The following is a 26,190-nucleotide window of genomic DNA, read 5'->3' on the forward strand; positions in this document are numbered from 1 at the left end:
GGAAAGATTCTTGTTGACTTCAGTGGCCTTTGCATCAGGCCCTTCCATTTGCAGTGTGACACTACAGCCAGCATTTGTAAGGACCAACTTCCCCTGTGCTCACCATGCCCAATCACCAGTAATCCTGACGACCTTTTCATTCATTTAGCTATTTCCACGACACTGATTACAATAGCGACTTCCCCCTAAAATCCCAGGAGTGAAGATCCTGCCTGTTTCTCTGGAAGGGGCGAGAGGGTTTGTTTGCTTTGCTGTTAACATTAAATCATAGTAACTCCCCTTTCCTCCTCATCTTTTGCCAACGATTCCCAGGATACCCTGTAGGGCCAGTAAGTACCATTATCCCCATTTTACAGATGGAGAAAACTGAGGGTCAGGGAAGTGAAGTGACTTGTTCAAATGTCACACACCATGTCAGTGGCAGAATCAGGAATAGGACCCTGGAGTCCTGGTTTCCAATCCCTAGTTACTGTGACCAAGACAACACAGCCTCCCCATGCTGTCTGCCCTATTTTCAAAAACTCTTACACTCCCTTGTGACAGCATTCACCACAGAAAGGAGAGATCGACCGTGCTTCTTGGGTCATTACCATTACTCTCCTTTGCGTGTATGTTATCCAACCCCATGCTAACGCAGGGCCACGAGCCGAGCTGTTGAAGCAAAGCTTGGCCACATGGTGAACAAATTGTAGGCCAAACAGGAGGGCTTTGTTTATTGGGGCCCACTTGAGTTTTCTTCAAATCTGACATTTGCAGGAGCCCCTCCCCTTGCTGCAGTGTAGAGCCCTGGCCAGCTACGCAGTGCCCTGGGCAGCCTTGCTTTCTCACTGGCTTTAGAGCAGGAGGCACCAGTGCACAGTAACCACTGCTGGCTGTTTACTTGGCAGAGGCCTGGCTCCCTCCTCATGTTGAGCCACTCAGCCTCCAGGCCTGGAATTTATCTGCTCCCAAACTCGGTCCCCAGCTCACAATGCAACAGGGTGTGGAAGGATGCATGTGGCCTTGTGAGCAGCACTGGACTGGGACTCAGGAGATCTGGGTTCGATTCCTGTCCCTGACCCACTGCGTGACCTTGCACAAGTCACAGTTTTCTCTGTGCCTCTCTCCCAATGGTAAAATAGGGATAACAGTCCTGCATTTGTAAGCCCTTTACAGCATGGGCTGTCTACAGGGGCCCTGATCTCAGGTGGGGCTTCTGAGCGTTACCATAGCCCAAGTGATAAATACGCTGTTAGTGGTTTCAGTGGCACTGTTGGCACGTGTCACTCCATGCAATGCGTGTAGGCTCAGGCTCAGGCTGGCTCTCAGGGAAACCTCCAGTTCCTAGTCACTCTTCATCTCTCAGAAAGCCTACAAGGAGTGGAAGAAAGGTGGGATTAGCAAGGGAAGCTACCTTAGTGAGGTCAGGACATGTAGGGATAAAGTGAGGAAGGCTAAAAGCCGTGTAGAGTTGAACCTTCCAAAGGGAATTAAAACCAATAGTAAAAGGTTTTATAGCCACATAAATAAGAAGAAAACAAAAGAAAGAAGAAGTGGGACCACTATATACTGAGGATGGAATGGAGCTTAAGGATAACCTGGCATGCCCCAATATCTAAATAAGTACTTTGGCTCAGTCTTTAATAAGGCTAATGAGGAGCTTAGGAATGATCGAAGGATGTTAAATGGGAATGAGGATATGGAGGTAGTATACCACATCAGAGGTAGAGTCAAACTAGAACAGCTTGATGGGACACTGGAGGCCCGGACAATCTCCATCCAAGAATATTAAAGGAACTGGCGCATGAATTGCAAGCCCATTAGCAAGAATTTTTAATGAATGGGTAATACTCGGGGTTGTACCGTACGACTGGAGAATTGCTAACGTGGTTCCCATCTTCAAGAAAGGGAAAAAAAGCGATCCGAGTTACTATAGGCCTGTTAGTTTGACGTCTGTAGTATGTAAGGTCTTGGAAAAAATATGTAAGGAGAAAGTAGTAAAGGACATTGAGGTCAATGGTAATTGGGACAAATTACAACATGGTTTACTAGAGGTAGATCGGCCAAACCAACTGATCTCCTTCTTCGAGAAAGGTGACAGATTATTTAGACAAAGGAAATGTGGTAGATCTAATTTACCTCGATTTCATAAGGCATTTGACATGGTTCCACATGGGGACTGTTAGTGAAATTGGAAAAGATGGGGATGAATATGAAATTGTAAGGTGGATAAGGAACTGGTTAAAGGGGAGACTCCAACGGGCCGTACTGAAGGGTGAACTGTTGGCTGCAAGGAGGTTACTAGTGGAGTTCCTCAAGGATCGGTTTTGGGACAATCTAATTTAACCTTTTATACTGACCTTGGCACAAAGAGCGGGAATGTGTTAATAAAGTTTGTGGATGACAACAAAGCTGGGGGTATTGCTAACACGGAGAAGGACGGGATACCATACGAAGATCTGGGTGACCTTGTAAACTGGGAGTATAGTAATAGGATGAATTTAATGGAAAAGTGCAAGGTCATGCACTTAGGATTAATAAGGAGAAATTTAGATATACATTGGGGACCCATTCAGTTGGAAACAAACAGAGGAGGAGAGGGACCTTGGGGTAATTGGTTGATCATACAGGATGACTATGAGCCCGCCAATGTGATGTGGCCCGTTAAAAAGCAAATGCATTTTTAGGATGCATCAGGTGAGGTATTTCCAGCAAGATAAGGAGAGGTTAGTACCGGTTGTATAAGGCACTGGTGAGACCTCATCTGGAATAGTGTGCAGTTCTGGTCTCCCGTGTTTAGAAGGATGAATTCAAACTGGAACAGGTTCAGAGGACGGCTACCAGGATGATCTGAGGAATGGAAACCTGCACTTATGAAAGGAGACTCAAGCTTGGCTTGTTTAACCTAGCCAAAAGAAGGCTCCAGGGGATATGCTTGCTCTATATAAATCTATGCTTGATAAGTTTATGGACGGGATGATATGATAGGATAGTTTAATTTTGGCAATTATTCTTGGATTATCAGCAGATAGGTCTGCTCAATGGTCTGCGATGGGATGTTGGATGGGATCTGAGTTACTGCAGAGAATTCTTTCATGACTTCTGGCTGGAGAGCCTTGCCCACATGCTCAGGGTTTGCTGATCGCCATATTTGGGTCGGGAAGGAATTTTCCTCCAGGGCAGATTGGCAGAGGCTCTGGAAGTTTTCGCCTTCCCCTGCAGCCAGGGCCGGCGCTTTCATTTAGGGACTTAGGCAGTCGCCTAGGGCGCCAGCATTATGGGGAGGTGGCATTTTGCCGGGGGGCGGCAGGCGGCTCTGGTGGAGCTGCCGCAGTCGTACCTGCGGAGGGTCTACTGGTCCCGTGGCTCCAGTGGACCTGCCGCGGCATTTCTGCGGACGGCTTGCTGGTCCTGTGGCTCCAGTGGACCTGCTGCAGGCATGCCTGCGGCAGCTCCACCAGAGCCACGAGACATCTGCGGGGTGGCGAAATGCCGGCGCCTAGGGCGCCAGAAACCCTGGTGCCGGTCCTGCCTGCAGCGTGGGGCATGGCTCGCTTCTGGTGGATTCTCTGCTTGGGGTTTTTATAGAAGTGGATGGGTAGGGTTCTGTGGCCTGCTTTGTGCAGGAGGTCAGACTAGATGATCATATTGGTCCCTTCTGACCTATGAGTCTATGAGAGGACAGCACTAGCGAGAGGTTATCTTCCCCTGCCAGAGGGGAAATCACTACCTAGCATCTGCTAGAAGAGGCTGTGTGGCAGCAGAGGGCTAATCGGGAGCAGGAGGCGAGGACATGGATTATGTCTGCAACTCAGGTGTTCATGGCCACACAGCGAGGGGGCTCTCACCCCAGCACATGGCATGGGAGTCATCATCTGCACCAATACAAAGTCAGGGCAGAGCACGTGTAAACGCTGCCTTTCCGATTTGTGCACACTTTGCACCAACGCCAATGGCAACACAAGGTGCCGAGTGTGTCTGCTCCCCCGGTGAATTCCTGCCGAAGGCAGCTGGGTTCTGCTGGTGTAAACGAGAAGAGAGTTTGTTGGGACTTGGGGTGTCTCTGAAGACAGGGATGGCTGAGTCAGGAGGAGTGTCTCCAGCTCAGAGGCTGCTTTGGTTAGAACCCCATTGTCTCCTCCACCCTGTTCATTTCTCAGTTCTGGCACTTTGGTTCAGAAAACTGGCATTAGAGGCACAAGCTTACATGGGACGGAGGCCAGAGTACACGCTACTTCACCTCTCACACAACCACATCAAACCAAACCGAAGGTGGGCAGATATTTTCAACTTTATGATCACAGGCTCACTGCGCTCGCTGTACCTCTAGCCTATATGCCACCTGCAGAACAGCCCTATACCGAACATACTGCAAGTCATAAACCTCTCTCCTGATTTCCTTCTTTCTCCTCAAAAATCTCCCTCGTAATTTTTCATTCTCCTCACGTTACTGAGATGGGGAAGGGTGAAAGCCAGACAGACAAACACCATCTCTTCTGCAGCCCTTAACAACACTGAAAACTCCGCAAGAACAAGACAGGTGATCTGTAAGAGACTTGAAAAGAATTTTAAACACTTATTTTTAATTGTTTCACATAGATCAGCCCGTCAAGTCTCAGCCATCAGAATTAACACTGGGCAGTCACCTTCTTCCTTCAAGAGTCCTCGGGACATCTCCCAAAGCTCAGACTGAGTTAAAATTTCCAATTTCTCCACAAAGTCCCAGAGCCCTTGACAGGGCTGCTCAGTTGCCTGAAGGAAGTACGAGCGTACTTGTGAGAACGGACATTTGCAGCTATGCATATATGTGCTCTTCTGCCATTTCACTTCAGCATCAACTTGGCTTCTCATGCAATTGTTATTATGTCTCTTGTTTCTAAATGATAGATTTCCAGCCTACATCCTTGTAATATGCAAGACACCACTCATAACTTGCCAGGTCTGCGCAGATTCATATGCGGGTAGGATGGGAGACACAAGGCAGCTTTTGCTAAGATTAATTTGTCACTTGCAGGCTTTGGATAGCTGCCAAAAGCAGAGGATGCTCAAAGGAATCCTAGTGCTCTTCAGGAGACCCAGGGACCCAAACCTCAACACAGGCTTCCACTGAGTGATCTAATCTCCGATGCCACCAGAAGCCACATGGATCACTCGTGATTAGGGTCAATCAAGAACAAGATCACAAGAATGATCGCAGATCACACTGGACAAAATTACAGTGAGATTCTGTTCCTCTTCCCCTGGCCCTGAGCCCTATCCTTTACTAATGAGATCACACAAAACACGTCTTCTGCAGGTTTTTTCCCCTGGCTCCCGGCAGTCATGTCCTAACACATCAAGGAACGGCTGCCAAATCAGTTTGGAAGTATATGTCTTGGCCCTCAGTCCTCAGCTCGTTAATATGACATGCATCTCATAACACAGAACCTGGCAGACCGAAAACAGCCAAGCTAGTCCATTATTCAAGGAGTATCTCAAATGGGATTAACGCTGTACTAACAGCAGGCTGCGTGGAGCAAGCCACGCTGGGAAATAACAGCATCTGCTGCAAGGAAGGGGAACAAGACAAACAAAACTTGTCTCTCGACGAAGGCAAACCAAGACATTGTACAATTTGCTGCTGGGAAGCGGAGATTCTGTTTAGGTTGTTTTTCATAAATGTTCCCTCTATTTGTTTAACACTGAGACCACTGTAACAACTATCTTATGCAAGTACACCTCTACTGCCTCTACCTTTTCCCAATATTCCCCATTGATCTGTTTACTCACCTGTTGCTTATTGGCTAGATCCTGGATGGCGAGATCTCTGGGCCAGGAACTGCTGGTGTCATGCAACAATGGATAACTAATACTAATAAATGTTACCTGATACGATCTGGTTTGTAATATCTATGTCCTGGAAAGCAGTGAAGTAAAAGCCTAAGGTATGCTAGTTCTACCCTCTTTAGAATCATAGAGATACCAATGTTGGAAGGGACCTCAACCCCCTGCTCCAAGCAGGACCAATCCCCAGACAGATTTTTACCCCAGTTCCCTAAATTGCTCCCTCAAGGATTGAGCTCACAACCCTGGGTTTAATGGGCCAATGCTTAGACCACTGAGCTTGCCGATATTGACAATACTGGAATACTGTGTTAGTCAGCAAACTGTCAAAGAATCCACATTCTTGCCACCCCCTCCAAAGTGATTTGCTCTCATTTTAAAAAGAATGGCTGCTTTTAACTGCATGTACATAAACAAAACCCAGCGGAGGAGAAAGAAAATTCCCCACTCCGTATCCTTAGCATTAATGGCAGCACAGCCAGCATAGAGACAGAGACACGACACGACACATCTCATTCCTGAGTTCTTCTGGCTGGTTCTGATTATAATCATGCTTTGCACTTTATTCCTGGTCTAATTCTGCGCCACTGCGCATGCACAGAATTTATGTCCTCTGCAGATTTGCTTCCCCACAGAAAAATGACTTTCTGACAGGGAAGCAAAGGAAAGCCACAAGAGTGACCCTCCCCAGCAGTATGTTTCAGGTGCCCAGGGCAGCCGGCAGAGAGGTAAATCACTGTGACGAACGGGAAAGACCCGGCTGGTGACTCCTACCCTTGCGCTGGGCTCAGCTGTTAATCCTGGCTGGGCAGGACGGAACTTCCTCTTTCCTTGCACAGCACTGGGGGCTGGATCGGACTCACCTCCCAGATTTCTCCCCAAGCTGCAGGAATCTCTGCAAATTCCCCCCACTTCCACTTACTGCATCCATCGCTCCTCAGCTGCTGGGGGAGAAATCCCTGAACAGGGAGCTGCTCCCCTGTGCACCCAACCCCCATGCATCCAGACCCCCTCATGCCCAGACTCTCCCACCGAGCCTCACCCCCGCACTCAGAGACACCTCCATTCAATAAGGCCCATTCCCCCTGCACCTTGGCCACCCTGATGAGCCACCCAGACTCCCACCTCACCGAGTCCCAACCAGCTGCACGTGGATCCCCCCTCCCAAGTCCTCCACATCCAGACGCCCTGCTGAGCTCTATCCCCCCCCCACACCCAGACCCTCCCTGCTGAGCCCCAACCACCTTCACCTCAATCCCCTGCAGAGTCCCATTAACCATTGCACCCAGAACTGTCCAACAAGCCCATGTGCATCCAGATTCCACGCACACCTCCCCCTGCAACCGGATCCCCCACTGAGCCACCCACACCCAGAATGACCCACACAGAACCCTCTCAACCCACACCTGGATCCTCCCACACTAACCCTTTCCACACTTCGATCCTGCCTTGCTGAGCCTGCCTGCCCACAACTGGCATTGGGTGCAGGCCCCTGGGGTGTTTCTGGTCCTTGCACAGTGTCAGGGTTGGGTGCATCCTCACAGCTAAGTCCACGTTCCGGGGGGTGGAGCTGCACATTGATGTCCCATCTTTGTGCATCCAGTGGCCTGCGCTCCCCAATGCCAGGATGGATTCTCTGCATTTATTTGAGAACTAAAAATTGCAGAATTTTACAGAATTTTAAAATATTGTGTGCAGAATCTTTATTTTTTGGCACAGAATGTCCTCAGAAGTAGCACTTATTCATCCCCCGCCTGAGCAAGTGCCAGAACCAGTCCTTGAATAATTTGCAATTATGGAAAGAAACACCATGAGCGCAAACAGGTGAGAGGAACAGATTTAAGTTTCTAGTTTGACATATTTAAGGACATAAGAACAGCCATACTGAGTCAGACCAATAGTTCATGTAGCCCAGTGGCCAATGCCAGGTGATTCAGAGGGAATGAACAGAACAGACAATCATCAAGTGATCCATCCCCCGTCGTCCAGTCCCAGCTTTTGGAAAACAGAGCCTAGGGACACTCAGTGCATGGTTTTGCATTCCTGCCCATCCTGGCTAATAGCCATCGATGGACCTATTCTCCATGAAAGTTGAAAGTTCCCACTACAGACGTTTAAACTACTGACAAATTCACAGCTATGTGCAATATTTTATCCAGGCCAGCATGTGTCAAGCAATCACATATAATTAAAACCTAAAAGTAAAGCACAAATCTCATAGCAACAAGATGGCAACCAACTCACTCCACATCAGTCAGATTCTTCAACGAGTCTACAGAGGACATCATAACACTGCTGTTTTATACACGTCCTTTCAGCCTGGAATTAGCAACTATTGTCCTTGGTTTGCAGCATCTAGAACAGCTGTGAATCTAAAACGTTATCTGTCATTCCTCAGCTACTGTTCCCCTGTTGCTCGACTCAAAGCCATGCTGTATTTCTGCAGAAACATTTTCCATATGGGAAAAGGAATTTAATTCTCTGGAGCTTCCCCTCTGTTTAATAAGGTTTTCTTTTTCTTCTCAACACAGAGTTAGGTGTTAGTGAAAACAAGCTACAGGAGCAGAAATTTCATGTCGTGCTGAGAACAGGGCACACGACGACACCTCCAAACAGGTGGTGTACGTTAAAATGGTACAAGGGAATCTCATGTCAGTCATAATCCGCATACAGCTCTGAAAACATCTCTTCAGAGGCTGCTCTTTCATGTTGTAAAGCTTATACAGATCCAGATATGCCACCTGTCACTGCCCCTCCTGCAAATCACTCCTTCAGGATCTGAACTCCACTGGATGGATTCAGATATACAATTTTCAGGACTCTTTCACTGAAGATATAGCTAGGTATGAATAAGGCCTCCCTTTTCCTCTGCAGGATAAAGTGTTTGATTTGTTTCTATTACTGCAGCTTTATTAAAATATTTACTAACATAAGAAAATGTATCTCAAAATATTTTGATATACACAACTAGATGCTCCTTTGCTCTTCTCCAAATCCACGTGCGTTACAACATACAATTGGGCAAGGGGGATTTTTTTTCTAAAATCAGATTAAAAGGACTGCTTTCTGGATGTGGCTGTGCGTATGGGAACGTGTGTGTGAAGGGATGTGAGGGTGTGTAAGTGATGTCTGTGATTGTGAGAAGAGGTGCGTGCAACTGTGTGTATCGGAGGCTGTCTGTGCATGTCTGGATGAGTATGCAAGATGTGTGTGTGTGTAAGAGAGAGAGACTGTGCAAGACGGTGACTGTGTTTGTGAGTGTGACTGTGCGCATGCTCATATGAGTGAATGGAAGCGGATCATACTGTGCGTGCACTACAGGATACTTGTGAGACTATGCACCTAGCACTAGAGATCTGTAAGATATTTCTGCCCTTGGGTTGTATGGTGTGCACACGCTTGTGTGGCTGCCTGTGAAAGAGGGTTGAAGGGGAGCATGCAAGACAAGAGCATCCTTCCAGACCAGGCAGGGATAAATGGTATCCAGGCAACCAAGGGGGGAGGGGGGGAAACCATGATACCAGGGAGTTGGCATGGCAACTACAAGGCAGCTCACGTGCCTGGAATGGAAGGACTCTCAATGAAAAGAAGAGACAGAGACATGTGCACATGCAGCGCCAACAAGAAGCTGGGTGGGAAGCAGCCAGAGGGAGGCACCGTGAACAATGGGGCTCCTGCAGGCCGCCTGCTCCAAGCACCAGGCGCCCTCCTGTGCCAGCGCAGGCCAAGCTGCTAACAAAGCACTGCCCTGCAGATGGGGACACCCTCCCAGCCATGCCCCACGAAGAGATTGGGGGCAGTACTGCCCCCCAGCTCCCAGCCAGGGGTAGGGGAAGCACAATGCATGCCCCCCTAGCCTGCCAAAGGGGGGGGGGGCTGGAGCTCTGCCCACTGGGGGTGTGAATTCCTGGTGGGAGGGAGGGCGCATGGGGGCCCAGGAAGGGGTAGGGGCTGTCGGGGCAGGACACATGGCCAGCAAGGCTCTGCTGCTCCCATGTAGTTAACTCCCAGGTCACGTCGCCTGGAGCAGGGCAGCGCCAGCCACCTCCCCGCCACTTGTAAACAGGCGCGGCTCCGGAGTTCGCTTTACAATCCGCTGGGGCGGGGCCCCCCCGGGACAGGCAGCCCATGGAGGGCGGGGGGAGTTGTTTACGTGTAAGATAAAATAAGAGCAAGAGGAGGCGGATTTGGACTGACCCTGCCCAGCGGGGTCTGGAACCCGGGGGATCCCCAGGAACCCGCTGCCCCCCCAACGCGACGCCCTAGGTGGGGGCTCGGCTCCCCCCAGCTGGGTTCAGGGCTCGGCCCAGGCAGGGGGGCGCGGACCCCGCCGCTCCCTGCGCCGCCCCGGAGCCGGGAAAGAGCCGCCCCCACGCCGAGGTCTGGGCGTGCGGCGCCTTCTCCCGCCCAGCCCCCCCGTCTGCCCCGGAGCACAGCAGCGAACCGGGGGCCATGCGGGCAGAGCCCCCCGCCCCCCGACTCAGAGCTCCTGCCGGGAACTCACCGCCAGTCCCGTGCCGAGCCCGGGGGAAGAGACGGGACCGCGGGGGCTCCGCTGGCGCCGCCTCTCCGGTGCAGAGAAGCCCACGGAGTCCGAGAGTTGAGCCCTGGGTGGGCGGAGAGCAGCCCGACTTGTGCATCGCTGTCAGCTGCTAATGGCTCCTTGGTGCTTTCAGCCACACATGCCCCGTCCCCCTCCGGCTGGCTGCACCGTGGGCTGAGGGGGAGTGCGGGGCTAGCAGACACCAGCCAAAGGGGGGGGAGCAAAGGGGAATTTGCAAGGAGGGGTGGGGACGACTTTGCAATAATCTGTTGCTGGGGGCGGAGGGGGGGGTGAGCGAGAGAGAAGGAGGAAGCAAGAAAAGGAGAAAACCTTGATTATTCCCCCTCCCCCTAGGAAAACGGAGCGGAGCCAAAGGAGGGAGGAAGAAGCTAACCCCAGGCCCCCCAGTTATGGGGCAGCTCCAGGGAGTGAGCTGTAGATGCCCTTGGGCTTGTTACACACCCTGCGGCCCCTCTTTAATTCGAGCTTTGAGACGCAGCTGAGGTTTACTCCCGTTAAACCCCTGCCGCAGCAGTGTTCAGACCCCAGACCAGGCACGGAAGGAACGTGCAGCTGCCCAGGCTGCCTCAGTGCACACACACGGGGCTATTTGTGCCTCTCCAGTGCTGGGAGGAGGGCGAGGCAGTAGACCCCCTCTTCCGGAAAAGAGAAGGATCATTTCACATGACGGGGATGGAAAGCAACAGTCTTCAGCCCTGTTACACTCTGGGTCCAGTCTGACTGTACCCACCTCTGCAGCCTCCCAGGGGTTGCTAGGCAGGCCCTGGGCTATCTGCTTAATCCTTTGGTTACAGCAGTGTGTAAAGCAATCAGTGCAGCCCATGGAGTGCCCAACTGTGAGGAACTGGGAATGTTCTTAATGTTTTCTCTCAATACTGTGTTGGTGCCTCAGTGTCCCCTAGGCAGTTCTTGATAGCTGGGTGGTGGAATAGGGGTGTGTGATTGCTGCAGAGGAAGGGGCCAGTGCACCTAAATGCCTGGCACTCTGTCTCCTAGCAACTGATGGCCTGAGCCCCTCCTCTGCAAAGGTGCCAGCTGAAGGTGTTGGAGACAAAGAGGTCAGGTGACCTCCTGGCCCAGGGAAAGGGGCTGAGCAGAGAGGAGGGGCTGGAGAGGGTTGTTAATCTGGAGCTGGCTGGGGATGAGGAGTAAGGGCAGATGTGGGGGTCTGGCTCACTGCCCCCCACAATGGAGCCGGCCGAGGGATCCGGTTCGCTGTACTGACAAGCTCTGTTTTAGACCATGATCCTGTCATCGAATAAACCTCTTTGTTACTGGCTGGCTGAGAGTCACATCTGACTGCAAAGTAGGGGTGCAGGACCCTGTGGCTTCCCCAGGACCCCGCTGGGGTGGGCTCGCTGTGGGAAGTGCACAGGGGGGCAGAGGATGTTGAATGCTCCAAGGAGAGAGCCAGGAGATGAAGACGTGTGAGCTTCTTGCCCTGAACAAGTCTGCTCCAAGGGAGAGGAGGCTCCCTCAAGTCCTGACTGGCTTTGTGGGGAGCAGTTCCAGAGCATCGCCTGGTGACTCCACGACACCAACTCACTGCATTGACCTCAGTGAGGAGTGGGACACCCACCACCCAGGGCCAGGGCACAGGAAACTCAGGGTATTAAGAACTAAGGCAAGACCATTGTAAATCAATTGATATCCACCCAGCTGTGCGGGTGTGAGAGTAGCACAGATGTCCTGCTCGCTGAGAGCCAGGTCAGGTACAGCCTTCACATCAGTGGGACCTGCATTCAGTGTGAGAGCTTATGTTGCTGTTCTGTAGTAACTTTCCTTCCCCAGGGGTCCACAATCCTCTTCCACCTAAAGCACCACTGACCTACAGCCACCTCCGGGGCTGGCAAACCAGGGGAGTAAGAGGAGGAGAGTTTTGGTCAAGGACACTCATCCCCTCCTCTTCGCATGCAAAAAGAACAATGGCTTCTTTAGAGCCAAATTACATTCCCCGCTCCCCACTGACAGTAATGGGCATGCTCAGGTTAACTCACCTAAACATCAGTGAAGCTCCAGGCAAGTGGTTTCATGACTACATTTCTGAGGTGAAATGGAAGAAATCCAGACCAGGCTGAGGGTCAGACCTTCTGCTTCAGCACCAGGCCAAGGTTAGCTCTGCTAATGAGCACAACTGCTGACTAGTACCTGTGGGACCACGCACAGTACCACTTTCAGACAGACTGAAGGGGCAGCTGGAGGCTCATGAGACACCCTTGGGGATCTTATTTATGATATCAAGAAAATGACACCAGAGCTGCAAGGAAAAATGGCCCTTTCAGTTAAAGACGGCATTGTGTATGAATGGCCGCAAAGCCACGTCCTCTGCCAAGCCTCCCTGATGGCAGCTCCAGCACTCACTTGTTACATTTCCAAAGAATCACCTTTGTGCTTTCACCCAGACTGCCCCTCCCACCTGGCAGGAGCACTCAGAAACACCCGCAACCACTAATGAACAAGCCTCCTTCAAATCCCTCCTTTGCCATGGTGCCTACCAAAAATTTGACAACAGCAAGGCTGCTAGTGTACCAAGACACCGCCTAGCAGGGTGACCAATATTGTGTCATTGTTTCCTTGTACTCCACTGTCTGTCACTATCAGACCTCTCGTCTTACAGCTAGATTGTAAACTCCTTTGGACAGAGAGATTTTGTTCTTTGTCCCACACCTGGCATGCTGGGGCTCTGGGTCTATGGCTGCGGCTCCTAACTGCTATGGTAATCAATAATAAATAGTCAATAATTATCTGATCAGCATAGGAGAAGAAAGGGGACTGGGAGTCAGGTCTCCAAGCTTGTATACCCAGCTCCACTCACTTGCTGTGTGACTCTACGCAAGCTGCTTTAACCTCTTTGCCTCAGTTTGTCTAGCAGCAAAAAGGATAGGACAGTATCTATTTCACAATTATGTGAGCATGGTGAGGCTTAATTTACTGTGTATAAAGTGCTCTGAGATCCTCTGCTAAAAGCAGCATTAGCCCTCAGGATGCTTCAGTAAAAAGAATTTTTATGAAGTGCTCTGAAGGAGCCCTTTTCAGCCTTGACAGCGGCTGTTGTTCAGTCCCTCCCTCTGGAAAACTGCCCCTAATCAGATAGTGGTTTAGAGGTACTGGGAAAAGCAGCCATCAGGGAAATGTTCTGAGGAGCAACTCAGTGGTCAGCAAAACACTTTTGAAAAGAGCTTAGTCCATGTTCTATAAAGGTTTCTCTTGCCTAGCCACTGTCCTAAGACAAGACAGGGTCCAGAGCGAAAGAGGGATTAGGGAGGTGTCAGTTCATCTCACTAACCTTACAGGAATAAAGCTGTGAAGAGGGGCTCACGGAAAGGAGTCCTCTTGGAGGCAGCCTGGCTAGACAGCACAGGAGGGCCTCAAACTCTTCCCCCTGAAATCAGTAAGGGCCAGAGTGGGTTTTCACATGTGTGTAGCACCCAGAGCTCTCATTGACTTTATGTGGTGGTGTAGGCGCTCAGCACCTGGAAAAAGTCAGCCTCGAGCCTTTGAGCCAACGATGGACCAAATCCTGCATAACTCACAAGAACCAAGGAGGCAGATCCTTAGCAGGTGTAAATTACTGTATTGCCACAGTGGCCAGAGGTAGGCCAATTTCCACCCACCCACTGAGAGTCTGGTCCAGTTCTGCCTTGCTGCATGCCCCACGTGGGGAGAAGAGGCAAGCTATGTGAGCTGGGGGTAGATGAGTTTCTAGTAGTACACTGCAGGGGAAGGTCTGTTCCTGGCCAGCTTCTAACTGGCAGGGAGGGGCTGAACACAACCCCACCCAGGTGTTATTCTAATTATTTTATTCCAAAGTCCTAGGGTTTGTAACCTTCCAGTGCTGGACAGCCAGTAGGGAAAAGGCTGCTCTCTCAGGTTCTGGCCCCAGCTCCATGCCAGCTGGCCTACCAGGTCTCATGCACAGAACTCGGTGGCTAGGTCTGCAGGCTCCCTGGTCCAACGTTAAGGCAGCGCTCTGGGTTTCTGCCCCAGTAATGCAGTGAAAGGATGAGACAAATGGGAAGAGGTGGGTGTGGACTTAGGCCCCTGGCACTCTGAAGCCCCCAAGGGGAAAGAAAAATCACAGAGCTGTCTGATTTTGATAAAATCTGAGATCAGAGTAAAATATTTTTATCAACACTTGCTATGATTCATGTGATTTTTCTAAGAGCCTGCGTGAGGGTTAGATACCAATGGGCCCATTAAAAACCCTGGGGCTGTATTCTCTTCTGACTTACATCGCATGTCAAGCCCCTGGGACAAATTGTGTTCAGTGGCCTCTGTAAATATCCAGAATAAATCCACTGAGAGCAGTGGGGTAATTTCACATTTATTCTAGGGTAACAAAGAATTTGTCCCATCGGACCCCACTGGGATGCACGGGTTGTAAATATCTAGCACTAGCTTCTACCTTTACTTAAGTTTCACTGACAAGGTGGGAGGAGTAAGGATTCTTCTGTTTGCATCCTAAGGCCAACTTTTGCCTTTTTGGATAGAAGAGCAATAAAAATGGCAATGTTATGGCCAAACAAAAGACAGCATGAATACACGCTTCCTTTTTGAGCATACACATTCAAAAGACAGCATGGGTACACACTCCATTTGAACGAACATACACACACCTGTCCCGAAGTGGTGCTTCAGAGAGCTCTTTTCTCATTAAAAGAAAATCCTGGCAGGGTTTTGTAATACTATCCATCTGTATTGTCCTTCAATACTCACATGTATCTTTGACGGAAATCACATGCTCAGGGTTTAGCTGATCGCCATATTTGGGGTCAGGAAGGAATTTTCCTCCAGGGCAGATTGGCAGAGGCCCTGGAGGTTCTTCACCTTCCTCTGCAGCATGGGGCACAGGTCACTTGCTGGAGGATTCTCTGCAGTTTGAGGTCTTCAAACCACAATTTGAGGACTTCAATAACTCAGACATAGGTTAGGGGTTTGTTACAGGAGTGGGTGGGTGAGATTCTGTGGCCTGCATTGTGCAGGAGGTCAGACTAGATGATCATAATGGTCCCTTCTGACCTTAAAGTCTATAAGTAATTGTTTGGGAAAATGTCCCATATTTGGATACACATGCATTTGGCAGTTTCTTGTTTAAAAAAAAAAAAAAAAAAAAGAGGGGAGGGGAGATAAATTGACATTGGCATATCAAGGCAATTTCTTAGAAGAGCTGAGAAATCATGGGCAGAAAACAGTCTTTTTTATGGTTAGGGATGACATGACACCTTAGTTACACTGTCTCCTCCAGGACCCTATAAACAGGGAGTGGGACCAGATTAAGGCTTCTCTAATCTAGTCCTGTGCTTGTGTTGTTATCCCTTCTGTGTAATAAAATATCCTGGTGTAACCATCATCTCAGGGCAACATTTAGGTTTGCTGGGTTTCTGGAGGGGCAGAGGGACCCAATGTAAATATTCCTATAACTCACCATTACTGAAAGCCTCAGCATATTGGCAGGCAAACTGGAATTTCACTGGCGTTCAGAATTTGTAATTTTTCTCCATTTCAATGTTTTATTTATAATGGAAACAGAATAAAAAAAATCAGCATCACCAACTTTTTTCCATATTAACCCAGCTCAGCTGCAGATTACATCTTGTATTTATTTTCTGAAGAGTCTGTTACAATGGTTCTACAGAAGGAAAGCCTCTTGCATCATTTCAATAGAAAGCAATAAAATGCATGCTCTCAACACTTGTTCTGCTGCAGAGGTCTTGACTGATTACTTTGTCCAATAATTTCCTTATGGGATTCTTTCCTCTGCATTTTGAGCCAGATCTTTGCTGGTGTAAATCCGCATAGCTCCATTGAAGCCGAAGGCGCCATGCCAGTTTACTCCAGTTGAGGATTTTGGCAGCACTCCTGGCTTCATTCCAAATCAATGCGAATTTTGCAGTTAGCTTCAATGAGGGCAGGATTTCAGCCCTGGCCTTTGGTAGTTTTCTATTTTAAATTCCAGTAAAGGGAAGTTGAAAGGAAAGAGCCTCCAAATGTGCTCCTTGATGATGACCTGTTCTGTTCATTCCCTCTGAAGCACCTGGTATTGGCCACTGTCAGAAGACAGGACAGAGGGCTAGACCCACCTTTGGTCTGATCCATTATGGCCGTTCTTATGTTCACATGGTGGCTTGAAGGCAAAAAGTTGTCAAACAAACAGGAAAAGTAGGGGCTGTGGCTCAGATTTTTCCTCTCTGATTTCACAGTCTGTCTGGTAAGCGATTTTGTCCCATTGTCCCACCTCACAGATGGCAGCAAGATGCTGAAGGGTGTCACCATCAGCTGATTCCCCAGCTAGCTTCATCTGTTACTAACACCAGTACAGAAGACAGCAGATCGCTGCCCATGAGAATAGGTCAGCAGAACAAGAAGCTGAGAAGTAAGTCACCGAGGGGCACAGGCAGCTGCTGCTGCAGCGGATTCCTCGTCTCTGGCTGCCTAGTTAGCAGAGTGCTAGACAGGCCTCAGAGCCATCAGTTCTACCTACTTTTAGGTTTTCTAACCTTAAAACAAAATGTTTTATTTGGCAACCAAGAGTCCAAGGAGAGTCCTGGAGCAGCAGCAGCAGGTAGGTCCAGGCATAGTGCAAGCAGGCATCGTATAAACACTTCAATACACTTCAGACCTGCAGCCCTCTCTGCTCATTGAGCCCTGGCCCTGCACTCCATCTGCAGCACATCCCAGTTAATGCAGTCCCGGGGCCCCACACATGCTCATCATAGCTTCCTAGCAGCATGAAGACAAAAGGGATCACTAGATTGTCTAGTCTGGCTGCCTGTATGCCACAGGGCCTTACCTTTCCCCCAGCTCCCCTGTAATGAGCCCAATAACTTATGTTTAGCCAAAGCATTCTCCAGGCTTGACATTGGGAGATGGAGAATCCACCACTTCCCCTTGGGAGTTTGTTCCAGTGATTAACCACCCTCACTGTTAGAAATGAGAGTGTAGCTTCTAACTTCAATTTGTCTGGCTTCAGCTTCCAGCCATTGATTCTTGTTCTGCCTTTTTCCGTGAGACTGAAGAGCCCCTTAGGACCTGGTGTTCTCTCTCCATAAAGGTCCTCAGACGCTGCAATCAAGTCACTTCATCTTTTTGATCAGCTAAACAAATGGAGCTTTTAAGGTCTCTTGGTCTCAGGCATTTTCTCCAACTATCAAATCATTTTTTGTGCCTCCTGCCTGCACCATTTCCCATTTTTCAACATACTTTAAAAAAATGTTGACACCAGAACTGGATACAAGATTCCAGTTTCAGTCTCACTATTACCAGATACAGATGTAAAAGCCTCTCTGCTCCTATTCACTGTCCTTAGAGCCAAGGAACACATCAGCCCTTTTAGCTACAGCTTCACACTGGGAGCAGACTTGGTCCGTCAGTGCCCCTTAATACTTCTGAGTGATCATTCCTGGGACCTTTTATCCAATATGGACTCTGCTAACTGTGGCTCACCACGGTCTGGCAAGGCTGTGGCGTGATGAGATCGCTGATGATAAAAGCACCACTGTCTCTCTCTGGCATCCAGTGAACCAGTTTAATAATGATCCCAGGTTGTCGGGGATTGGCTTTGGGGCCTGTTCTAATCTAATTTTTGCACAATCATTGGTGAAAACAGAGGATATCTGTGGTCATCCTGCCTGTGTGAAGTTTGACTAAAACTTTACAGTTCAAATACCACAGTATCTCCTCTGTGTTGTAAAGCCAACCTTTTGGGCTTAAACCTTCAATTTCTTTGCAAAGCAGCACTTAGACACAACAAAGTCTCCTAGTTTTTATTTAACACAGGCAGAGAGGAAAGATGAATTACTTTGAACAGGGGACTGGCAATCAAGAGTTCTAGCTTATATTCCTGGCGCCATGTGACCCAGAGCCAAGTCTCTTTTGTGAGGTCGTTTCCCCACCTGTAAAGTGGGTATTATTATAATCACCTACTTAATAGGGTTGGGAGAGGATGCAAGTCCTTAATTCCGGTCTGTAAAAACATGGAGTTCTTTGAGTGAAAGGTGCAAGATAAAAGTAAAGGATTCGTTAAGACTAATGTGAGACTGATGAACTGCAGTTCTTGGAGGGACACTGGGGTTTGTGTAAAGTGATCTGTAGGGAAAGTTAAGTTAGGGAAGCCCTGGTTAGTGAAAATGCACTAGAGAAGTCTAATGCCTGCATAGTGAGCATGCCAGTTCATCAGGACAGGGGCTCTTATGTGGTTTGCACAGCATCTCCACAACAGGCCCATGCTCTTGGCTGAAACCTCAAGGTGCAATTGTAAATAAAAACAGATGCCAAGAATTAACTCTGACACCTCTGTATGACATCTGTCTCTCTCTTCCTGACACACAGCCCCACCTGTGAGTGGCACCACTGGAGCACTTCGTGCTAGCCACACCATGAGGTAGTTGGATGGTTTGTCGAAAGGTGCCACATGAGAACCTGACCAGAATTTAGAAGAGACAAAAGAATAGGGAACAGTGCATAGAGCCACATGGTAGTTTTGAAAATTAATTAAATCTTAAATCAGACCCAACTAATTCATTCTCTGTGTCCTCACTTATTCAGAGAGTAATGGACAAGGAACATACTGAATTCAAACTGCTAAATGAGTGGAGCTCTTGTATGCTAACTGAGCATCGCTGCCATAGTCAATGTAACGAGGTCACGTTTAACAAGTGCCTGGAAAACCACTCAAATCACCCATCAAAAATGGAAGTTGCTGCAGTCAGAGAAATAGTCCGATGGACACCACCAGGCAAACCCATCCAAACAAATCAGAGACTGAGGAGTTTGGGAAAGACACCAGTAATTAGTGGCAGCTTATATGGTGCCTCTCAGTCTGTATTATTATAGCTTATATCCTCTTGGATGGCACTGGCCAAAGATTTTCCAATACAGCTGAATAGAGGCATTGCCAGACTGGGCCTGTGACCCATGTAGTTCAGCGTCCTGTCTCTGGCATGCTCTGAGCCAAGTGCTTTGGAAGACGGTACAAGGCAGTTATGGAATACGCCGCCTCTGGGGGAAGTTTCTCCCTAGCCCCTCAGTCCTTCCAGACGAGGGCACGGTCCTCATCCCTGCACATGGGATAGCAGGGCTGATGAGTAGCGCGGCTCAGAACCCTTCAATAAAATCAAGAAGTTCCAACAAAACAAACAATTTTGTAAAACTGTTTGCGATTTCCCCTCCTCCATTCCCCAACCACCTGGAGGGGAGCTGGGACCAGCTGAACTGCAGAAGCAGGCTGGACGCTCCTGCTTCACCAGAGCCCTTCAGCGTAATAGCAAGACGGAAGCATTAAATCACCAGAACAAACTCTTGGGCTGATCAGACTGGAGGTCAGTACCCCAGGGCTAGGGGTTTGCAGTCATTCATAAAAATTAACCCTTTTGTGGACATCACATGCCCTGCACTGAGCCAGTGAACTTCCAAGTCACTGGGCCAAGGAAAATGAGGAGGAGGGGTTCCTTTTAATTACTGGTGTAGACAGCTCTGTCTTTTCTGCCACCTCATGCGCTTGAATAAAGTCACTGGTGCTGCATCACAGTAATCTCCATGGTAACCAATTACTGTGATTCAGGGTTGCAAGCGCAGGGTGGAGATTTACATGTGCACATAAATCAGGAGAGAGCAAAGAGGCAAGTGGGGCAGAGAAAGAGTGCAAGGAAGGATGATAATCTAAACTAGAAATTCTGGCAGGATGATTAACTGTGCCAATAACCGGAAGGGAAGGAAGTTTGTTTTTCCCCTTGGAAGCACAACCATCTTGGAGGAGAAGCAAGAATGATTAGGGGACTGGAAGTGGTAGCTGGATGCCATTGAGCAATCAGATCATTTTAAGGAGTTGGGTAGCTACTGCACCCTTAATTAATGAATTAACTTCCTCAGTAGTTATCGCCCCGCCAGGAACTTACACCCTTTCATTCTGAGAAACAGTGAGACCAAGACCTGAGTGGTGCTAGACCCAGGGCACCGTCCCTGGAAATGGAGCCAAGAGCAGGGTCCATCTGCTTCCCAAAGGATCAGTGACATGACAAGGATTGAAATGACTGATTCTATAGAAAGTCAATGCAGAGCTGGTTTGAGTCCCTTGAGAAAATGGGTTCCTGGAGACGGTCATTCAGGTTTTGCATTCCGGGTTTGGGTCTCTTGCTCAGAAAAGTTGCCCTAGGGATTGTGAGAACACATTACCTGTCCACTGTCACGTAGTGACAAGGACCATGCTGATTTTGCATTACAAATTTCCCTTGCTCTGATGTGGAAACTCAACACTGAGCTGTAAAATGGGGGGTTGTTTTAAATCTCGGATGCATCTGAGAACAGCCCTTGGGCTGGGGACTGGCTGGCTCTGAAGAGCAGAATGAGGTAGGAAGCCTTTCGCATTTAGGCCACCAGTTCAAATCCAGCCTGTATCAGGAGTGACTCAAAGTGCCACTGGGTGGCCTATGTGAAATGAGGTTGTTGGGTCTCAGTCGACAATACTCCCTTGGCATTATGATCAACCTGCTCAGCCACTGTAGCTGAGAGACTAAGACCTGCCTATGTTAGCCTGTGGGGGTGAGAGATGGGGCATGTTGTCAGGCTTGTGCGCATGGCACTGCTGCTTCCTGCTTTGCCCTGTGCATTAACAAAGGATTTACTTGTCCGGAACTGTCCATCCAGCACACACTGAACCCTACAGAGCTCTCTCAGATTCTTATATGGTCCCTATTAGCACCATATAGGAGTACTTCACAGGTATTCAAGTATTCATCATTAGGAGCTAGTATCCCCAGTTACAGATGGGGAACTGGCACAAAGGGACTTGTCGAAGGTCCCAGGGAAGTCTGGAGTTGCAAGAACTCAAACCTGGGTCTCCCAAGTCCTAGGCTAGTGATTCATTCATAGATTTGTATTCCAGGCCAGAAGGGGGCATTGTGACCATCTAGGCTGACCTTCTGTATCACACAGGCCAGAGACCGGCCCCAGTATCATTCCCAGAGCACATCTCTTGGAACATTCACTCTTGATTTAGTAATTGTCACTGATGGAGAATCCACCACCACCCTTGGTCAATTGTTCCAAAGGTTAATTAACCTCACTGTTAAGGCATACATTTTTATTTCCAGTCCCAATTTCTCTAGCTTCAACTTCCAGCTACTGGACTGAGTTTTACCTTCCTCTGCTAGACTGAAGAGTCCACTATCATAAGAACTTAAGAACAGCTGTACCAGGTCAGACCAAAGGTCCATCTAGCCCACTATCTGTCTACCGAGAGTGGCCAATGCCAGGTGTCCCAGAGCGAGTGAAGCTAACAGGTAATGATCAAGTGATCTCTCTCCTGCCATCCATCTCCATCCTCTGACAAACAGAGGCTAGGGACACCATTCCTTACCCATCCTGGCTAATAGCTGTTTATGGACTTAACCTCCATGAATTTACCCAGTTCTCTTTAAATGCTGTTATAGTCCTAGCCTTCACAACCTCCTCAGGCAAGGAGTTGCCCAAGTTGACCGTGCACTGCGTGAAAAAACTTCCTTTTATTTGTTTTAAACCTGCTACCTATTAATTTCATTTGGTGACCCCTAGTTCTTGTATGATGGGAATAAGTAAAGTAACTTTTCCTTATCCACTTTCTCCACATCACTCATGATTTTATAGACCTCTATCAAATCTATGTTCTCCATGTACGTACCACTAGACCAATTAAATCACCCCGTAACCTTCTCTTTATTAAGTGAAATAGATGGAACTCCTTGAGTCTCATCACCATAAGGCTTGTTTTCCAATCCTTTAGTTATCCTTGTGGCTCTGCTCTGAACCCCTCCAATTTATCAGTATCCTTCTTGAAGAGTGGGCACCAGAACTGGACACAGGATTCCAGCAGCAGTTGCACCAGTGCCAAATACAGAGGTAAAGTGTGCTCTGACCACTGAACCATCCTTTTGCTCAATAGTCCTGCACACAGCACTGCTTGAGCCATCTTTGGAACAGCTTTGGCACCGCCCCTGAATAGGGCACCTGTCAGCTTTGGAAATTAAAAAGGGAAAACTTGCAGGAAAGCAAGCAATTAAGATAAAAAGCCAGCAAGTATTTTCAGGCAAGTCCAATGCCTGAAGAGGAACAATTCCATTGTGAACCAATAATATTTCACTGAGAGTTGAGACTATTTAGTATTCCAACTGTACAGTTGGATTGTGTTAGTTGCACAAGTCACATGATAGTGTTTCTGTTCCCTGATTGGATGACCAACACAGCTGGACATTGTCAATTAGAGTCATATGCACATTTTTGAGGTTGGCAGTGAGAAGCTTTCAAAATTAATTCTCCATTGTTCTGAGTGTTCTTGCTAATTAAGCATGTCTGCCCAAGTGTTCACACGAAGGGAACAAAACTTTTCAATGGTGGTAATTAACTATTGGAACGACTTGCAAGGGACAAATGCATCATCTATAACAGTGGCTCTCAACCTTTCCAGTCTTATTTGTCTTGTGTACCCCCAAGTTTCACCTCCCTTAAAAACTATTTGCTTACAAAAAATCAGACATAAAATACAAAAAAGTGTTACAGACCACTAGTACTGAACAGTGGCTGACTCATTTTAACTGTCTAATTATAAAATCAACTGAAATATAAATATTGTACTTACATTTCAGTGTACAATATATAGAGCAGTATAAACAAGTCATTGTCTGTATCAAATTCTAGTTTGTACTGACTCTGCTAGGGCTTTTTATGTAGCCTGTTGTAAAACTAGGCAAATATTCAGATGAGCTGATGTACCCCCAGAAGACCTCTACATATCACCAGGGATACCTCTGGTTGAGAACCACTGATCTAAAAACACACACACCAGTTTATTGGGTGAAATTCTCTGGCTTGTGCTATGCAGGAGGGCAGATTAAGATGATCATGGTCCATTCTGGCCTTAAATCTATGAAAAAGGATTCAGACCCACTCAAACTGAAATTTGCTTTTAATCTGAATGTTTGCAGGAAAAGTTTTCTGGTATTCACTCCTCTCTAGTAAACTGGAGCAAGTTTATGACTAAGGCCACCATTAGGAATTTATTTCACACGTGGGAACAAATATCCCTTTCAAGAACCCATTAGCCTTTTTCTTCCAAGAGGAAATGTTATCAGTCGCTTCCACTGCAATGTGTCTGCTGTGAATCAGCTGTCACATGTGCATGTTTATCTGTTTCTCTCTCCACATCTATGCCCCCTTCCCTCCAACACCACTTAAGTTATCCTTCTAGCTTCCTGCCTAGGGTTAAAAAGAGCAACAACTTGTAGCTCAAAATGCTTGAGAATAGGAATGAAAGTGGTCTAGCATCTTCCCCTCCTCTTCTGAATGGAATTTTCCTTGGAAATGCCTAAACAGAGCATAAAAGCCAACAAAATTGTCCAGACAGCTTCAAGAGGAAATAATCATTTTTAATCTGGTTCAAAGTTTCAGATTTCAAGGGGAAATGTTACCTTCCCTTCGAGCCTGAGTGGAATGACTGCTGGATGCAAGTTTCAGGAGAAATAAATTAAATTTGTATTAGGGATCTGAAGCCATTTGTCTGCTTCAGAGATGATGTTCTTGGGGCCCAGAGGAGCAATAACCTCCTGGAAGATGAAATCCCTCTTAGGTGCATAATTCCGCTGTGCACAGAAATTGTGCTGTTAGCAGGAACATTTTTTCAAGAAGATCAGCTGTTATTAGATTACCATTTTTGGCTTATTCTTTTCAAAGCTATTTGTTTTTCCAACATGTCATCTCCAAGCAATAAAATATGATGGGCCTGCTGCTCTCTGTTGCACACCAGGGCTTTTATGGGCAAAAGGGAAGAGATTCAGGAAATAGCATCTGGACAAGTTCACACTTAGTCCATGATTTAATTCCCAAACAATCTCTAATCTAATCAGACTAATATAAAATGGAGATGGCCACAGGGGACCCTATTCAGAACCCATTTTTTTTAGCCACTCAGACTGGCCAGAAGAAAGCTTTCCCCTCCCTGCTAAACATTTCAAAAAATCAATTACAAAATTCAAGTTGTCAGTGCCAGAACGAAACCAAGATGTACCTAAATTCTGTGCACAGCGTATACTCTTTTGTGCGTGTGTCAATACACTTGCCTGAGCCTGCAAGAGTACAAAGATTGCACACTTGTGATGCAAAGAGCTATTATTCTGATTTTAATACAAGGAACATACCAGGAGCAGCCCTTGTCAAGGATACTGGCATAGTCCATGCATGAGCCTGGTATCTTTGCATCATCGCCCTACTTTTGCTGTTATGCAATGTGTGTATGTTTGTGTTCTTGTGCATGCGTGAAGCCACACACAGGCTCTCTCATGGAGCTGCAGGTGTGTTCATTCTTCCCTTATGGCAAAGTCCTATGCAATTGTAAAAGGCTAATATCATGCAGAGTCTGTTAATAGGAGCATTGTACATAAGACTCAGAAAATAATTGTCCTGTTCTACTCAGCACTGCTAAGGCCTGTGCTGGAGTCCTGTGGCTGGGGTTCTGGGCACCCCATTTTAGGAAAGTTGTGGACAAATGGAGGAGCCCACAGGAGAGCAACAACCATGATAAAAGGTTTAGAAAACCTGAGCTATGAGGAAAGGTTCAAAAACTGGGCCTGTTTAGTCTCCAGCAAAGGCGACAGAGCTGCGACCTGGGAACAACCTTCAAATCAGCTAAGGGCTGTTACAGAGAGGAGCGTGATCAGTTCTCCATGTCCACTGAAGGCAGGACAAGGAGTAATGGGCTTAATCTGCAGCCAGGGAGATTTAGGTTAGATATTGGGGAAAACTTTCTAACTCTAAGTTAAGCTCTGGAATAGGCTCCAAGGGAGGTTGTGGAACCCCCATCACTGGAGATTTTTAAGAGCAGGTTGGACAAACTCCTGCCAGAGATGGTCCAGGTTCACTTGGTCCTGCCTCAGTGAAGGAGGCTGAACTTGATGCCCCCTCGTCTCTTCTAGTCTGACATTTCTAGGATTCTAGAGAGTCTAGATAACTGGCTTTGTTAGAAGTGACAGTCTTTAGAATTTCATAGAAAACAATCTGTTTCTATTTTTAAAATTTCTATAGAATTTTACAGCTGGGACAGTATCCTAAACTGACTTGTATAGGGTGGTTAAAAGAACCTATAGAAACAGGTCTCTTCTATTAGCCTCTATCCGGTGTTCCCACAAACCTCACACATGTGCGTGCAAGTGCATCCGTATGCACAGGAGGAGCCCAGGCACCCCTATGTGGCTTTTCCTTGTCTCCAACACCTCTGGCATGGCCCCCTGGCACCCAAAGCATCACCTCCCCTCCTCCCTGTAGGACAGCAGCCATGAGCACTACATCCCCCCAGCAGCCAACAAGGCTCAGACCATCTCCACATTGAGCACACAGCCCCATCCCTTCGTCATGTGCCACCACTGTCGGGTGTGTGCGGAAGTGACACAAACAGGAAGACTCCAAATGCAAACACTTACATGCAGATCCATTAGCGAAAGGCTGGGAAGTGCCACCATACCCCTGCAGGGCTGGCAAACACATCGGAACAGATTCTGCTCTCATTTAAACCCCTGAATGGACTCTTGTAATTTCACTGGGCAGTGGAGTTAGGGCAGTACCTAAAACCTGGTGTCTGTTGCATCTGTCAGGCCCAGCAAGCTTTATTACTGACGCACAAAATCTTAGTGACTAAAACACACACCTAATCACTTGCAGATCTGGGATCAACAGAGACTTTCCCACTTCCTAGCCTCATGCTCATTCTTCCTGGCTGCTGCCTTACATGTTGTCACCTCTCCAGAGAGCTCAGAGATCATACCCCAGCCCCGGGTGTGCTGTGTGCAGAGCCAGCGAACAGGTGC

At 48.0% G+C, this 26,190-nt stretch overlaps 2 protein-coding genes across 3 annotated transcripts in view; both read right to left on the bottom strand.

Annotated features, from left to right (window-relative positions):
- FXYD6 (FXYD domain containing ion transport regulator 6) overlaps positions 1–10,909 on the bottom strand; it is a 47,465-nt gene extending 36,556 nt beyond the window's left edge. The window contains exon 1 of one of the 2 annotated variants that reach the window (XM_032777191.2): positions 10,307–10,909. In XM_032777191.2, coding sequence (XP_032633082.1) covers positions 10,307–10,442 — 136 coding nt within the window. In that variant the 5' untranslated portion in view covers positions 10,443–10,909. The remainder of the gene's footprint in view (positions 1–10,306) is intronic. The other variant, XM_032777192.2, reaches the window with a different exon arrangement.
- LOC116822944 (T-cell surface glycoprotein CD3 delta chain) overlaps positions 1–26,190 on the bottom strand; it is a 341,703-nt gene that overhangs the window by 60,692 nt on the left and 254,821 nt on the right. The gene's annotated exons all lie outside the window — the stretch shown is intronic.

The sequence above is a fragment of the Chelonoidis abingdonii genome, chromosome 18 (genome assembly GCF_003597395.2).
Source record: "Chelonoidis abingdonii isolate Lonesome George chromosome 18, CheloAbing_2.0, whole genome shotgun sequence".
Classification (NCBI taxonomy): domain Eukaryota; kingdom Metazoa; phylum Chordata; order Testudines; family Testudinidae; genus Chelonoidis; species Chelonoidis abingdonii.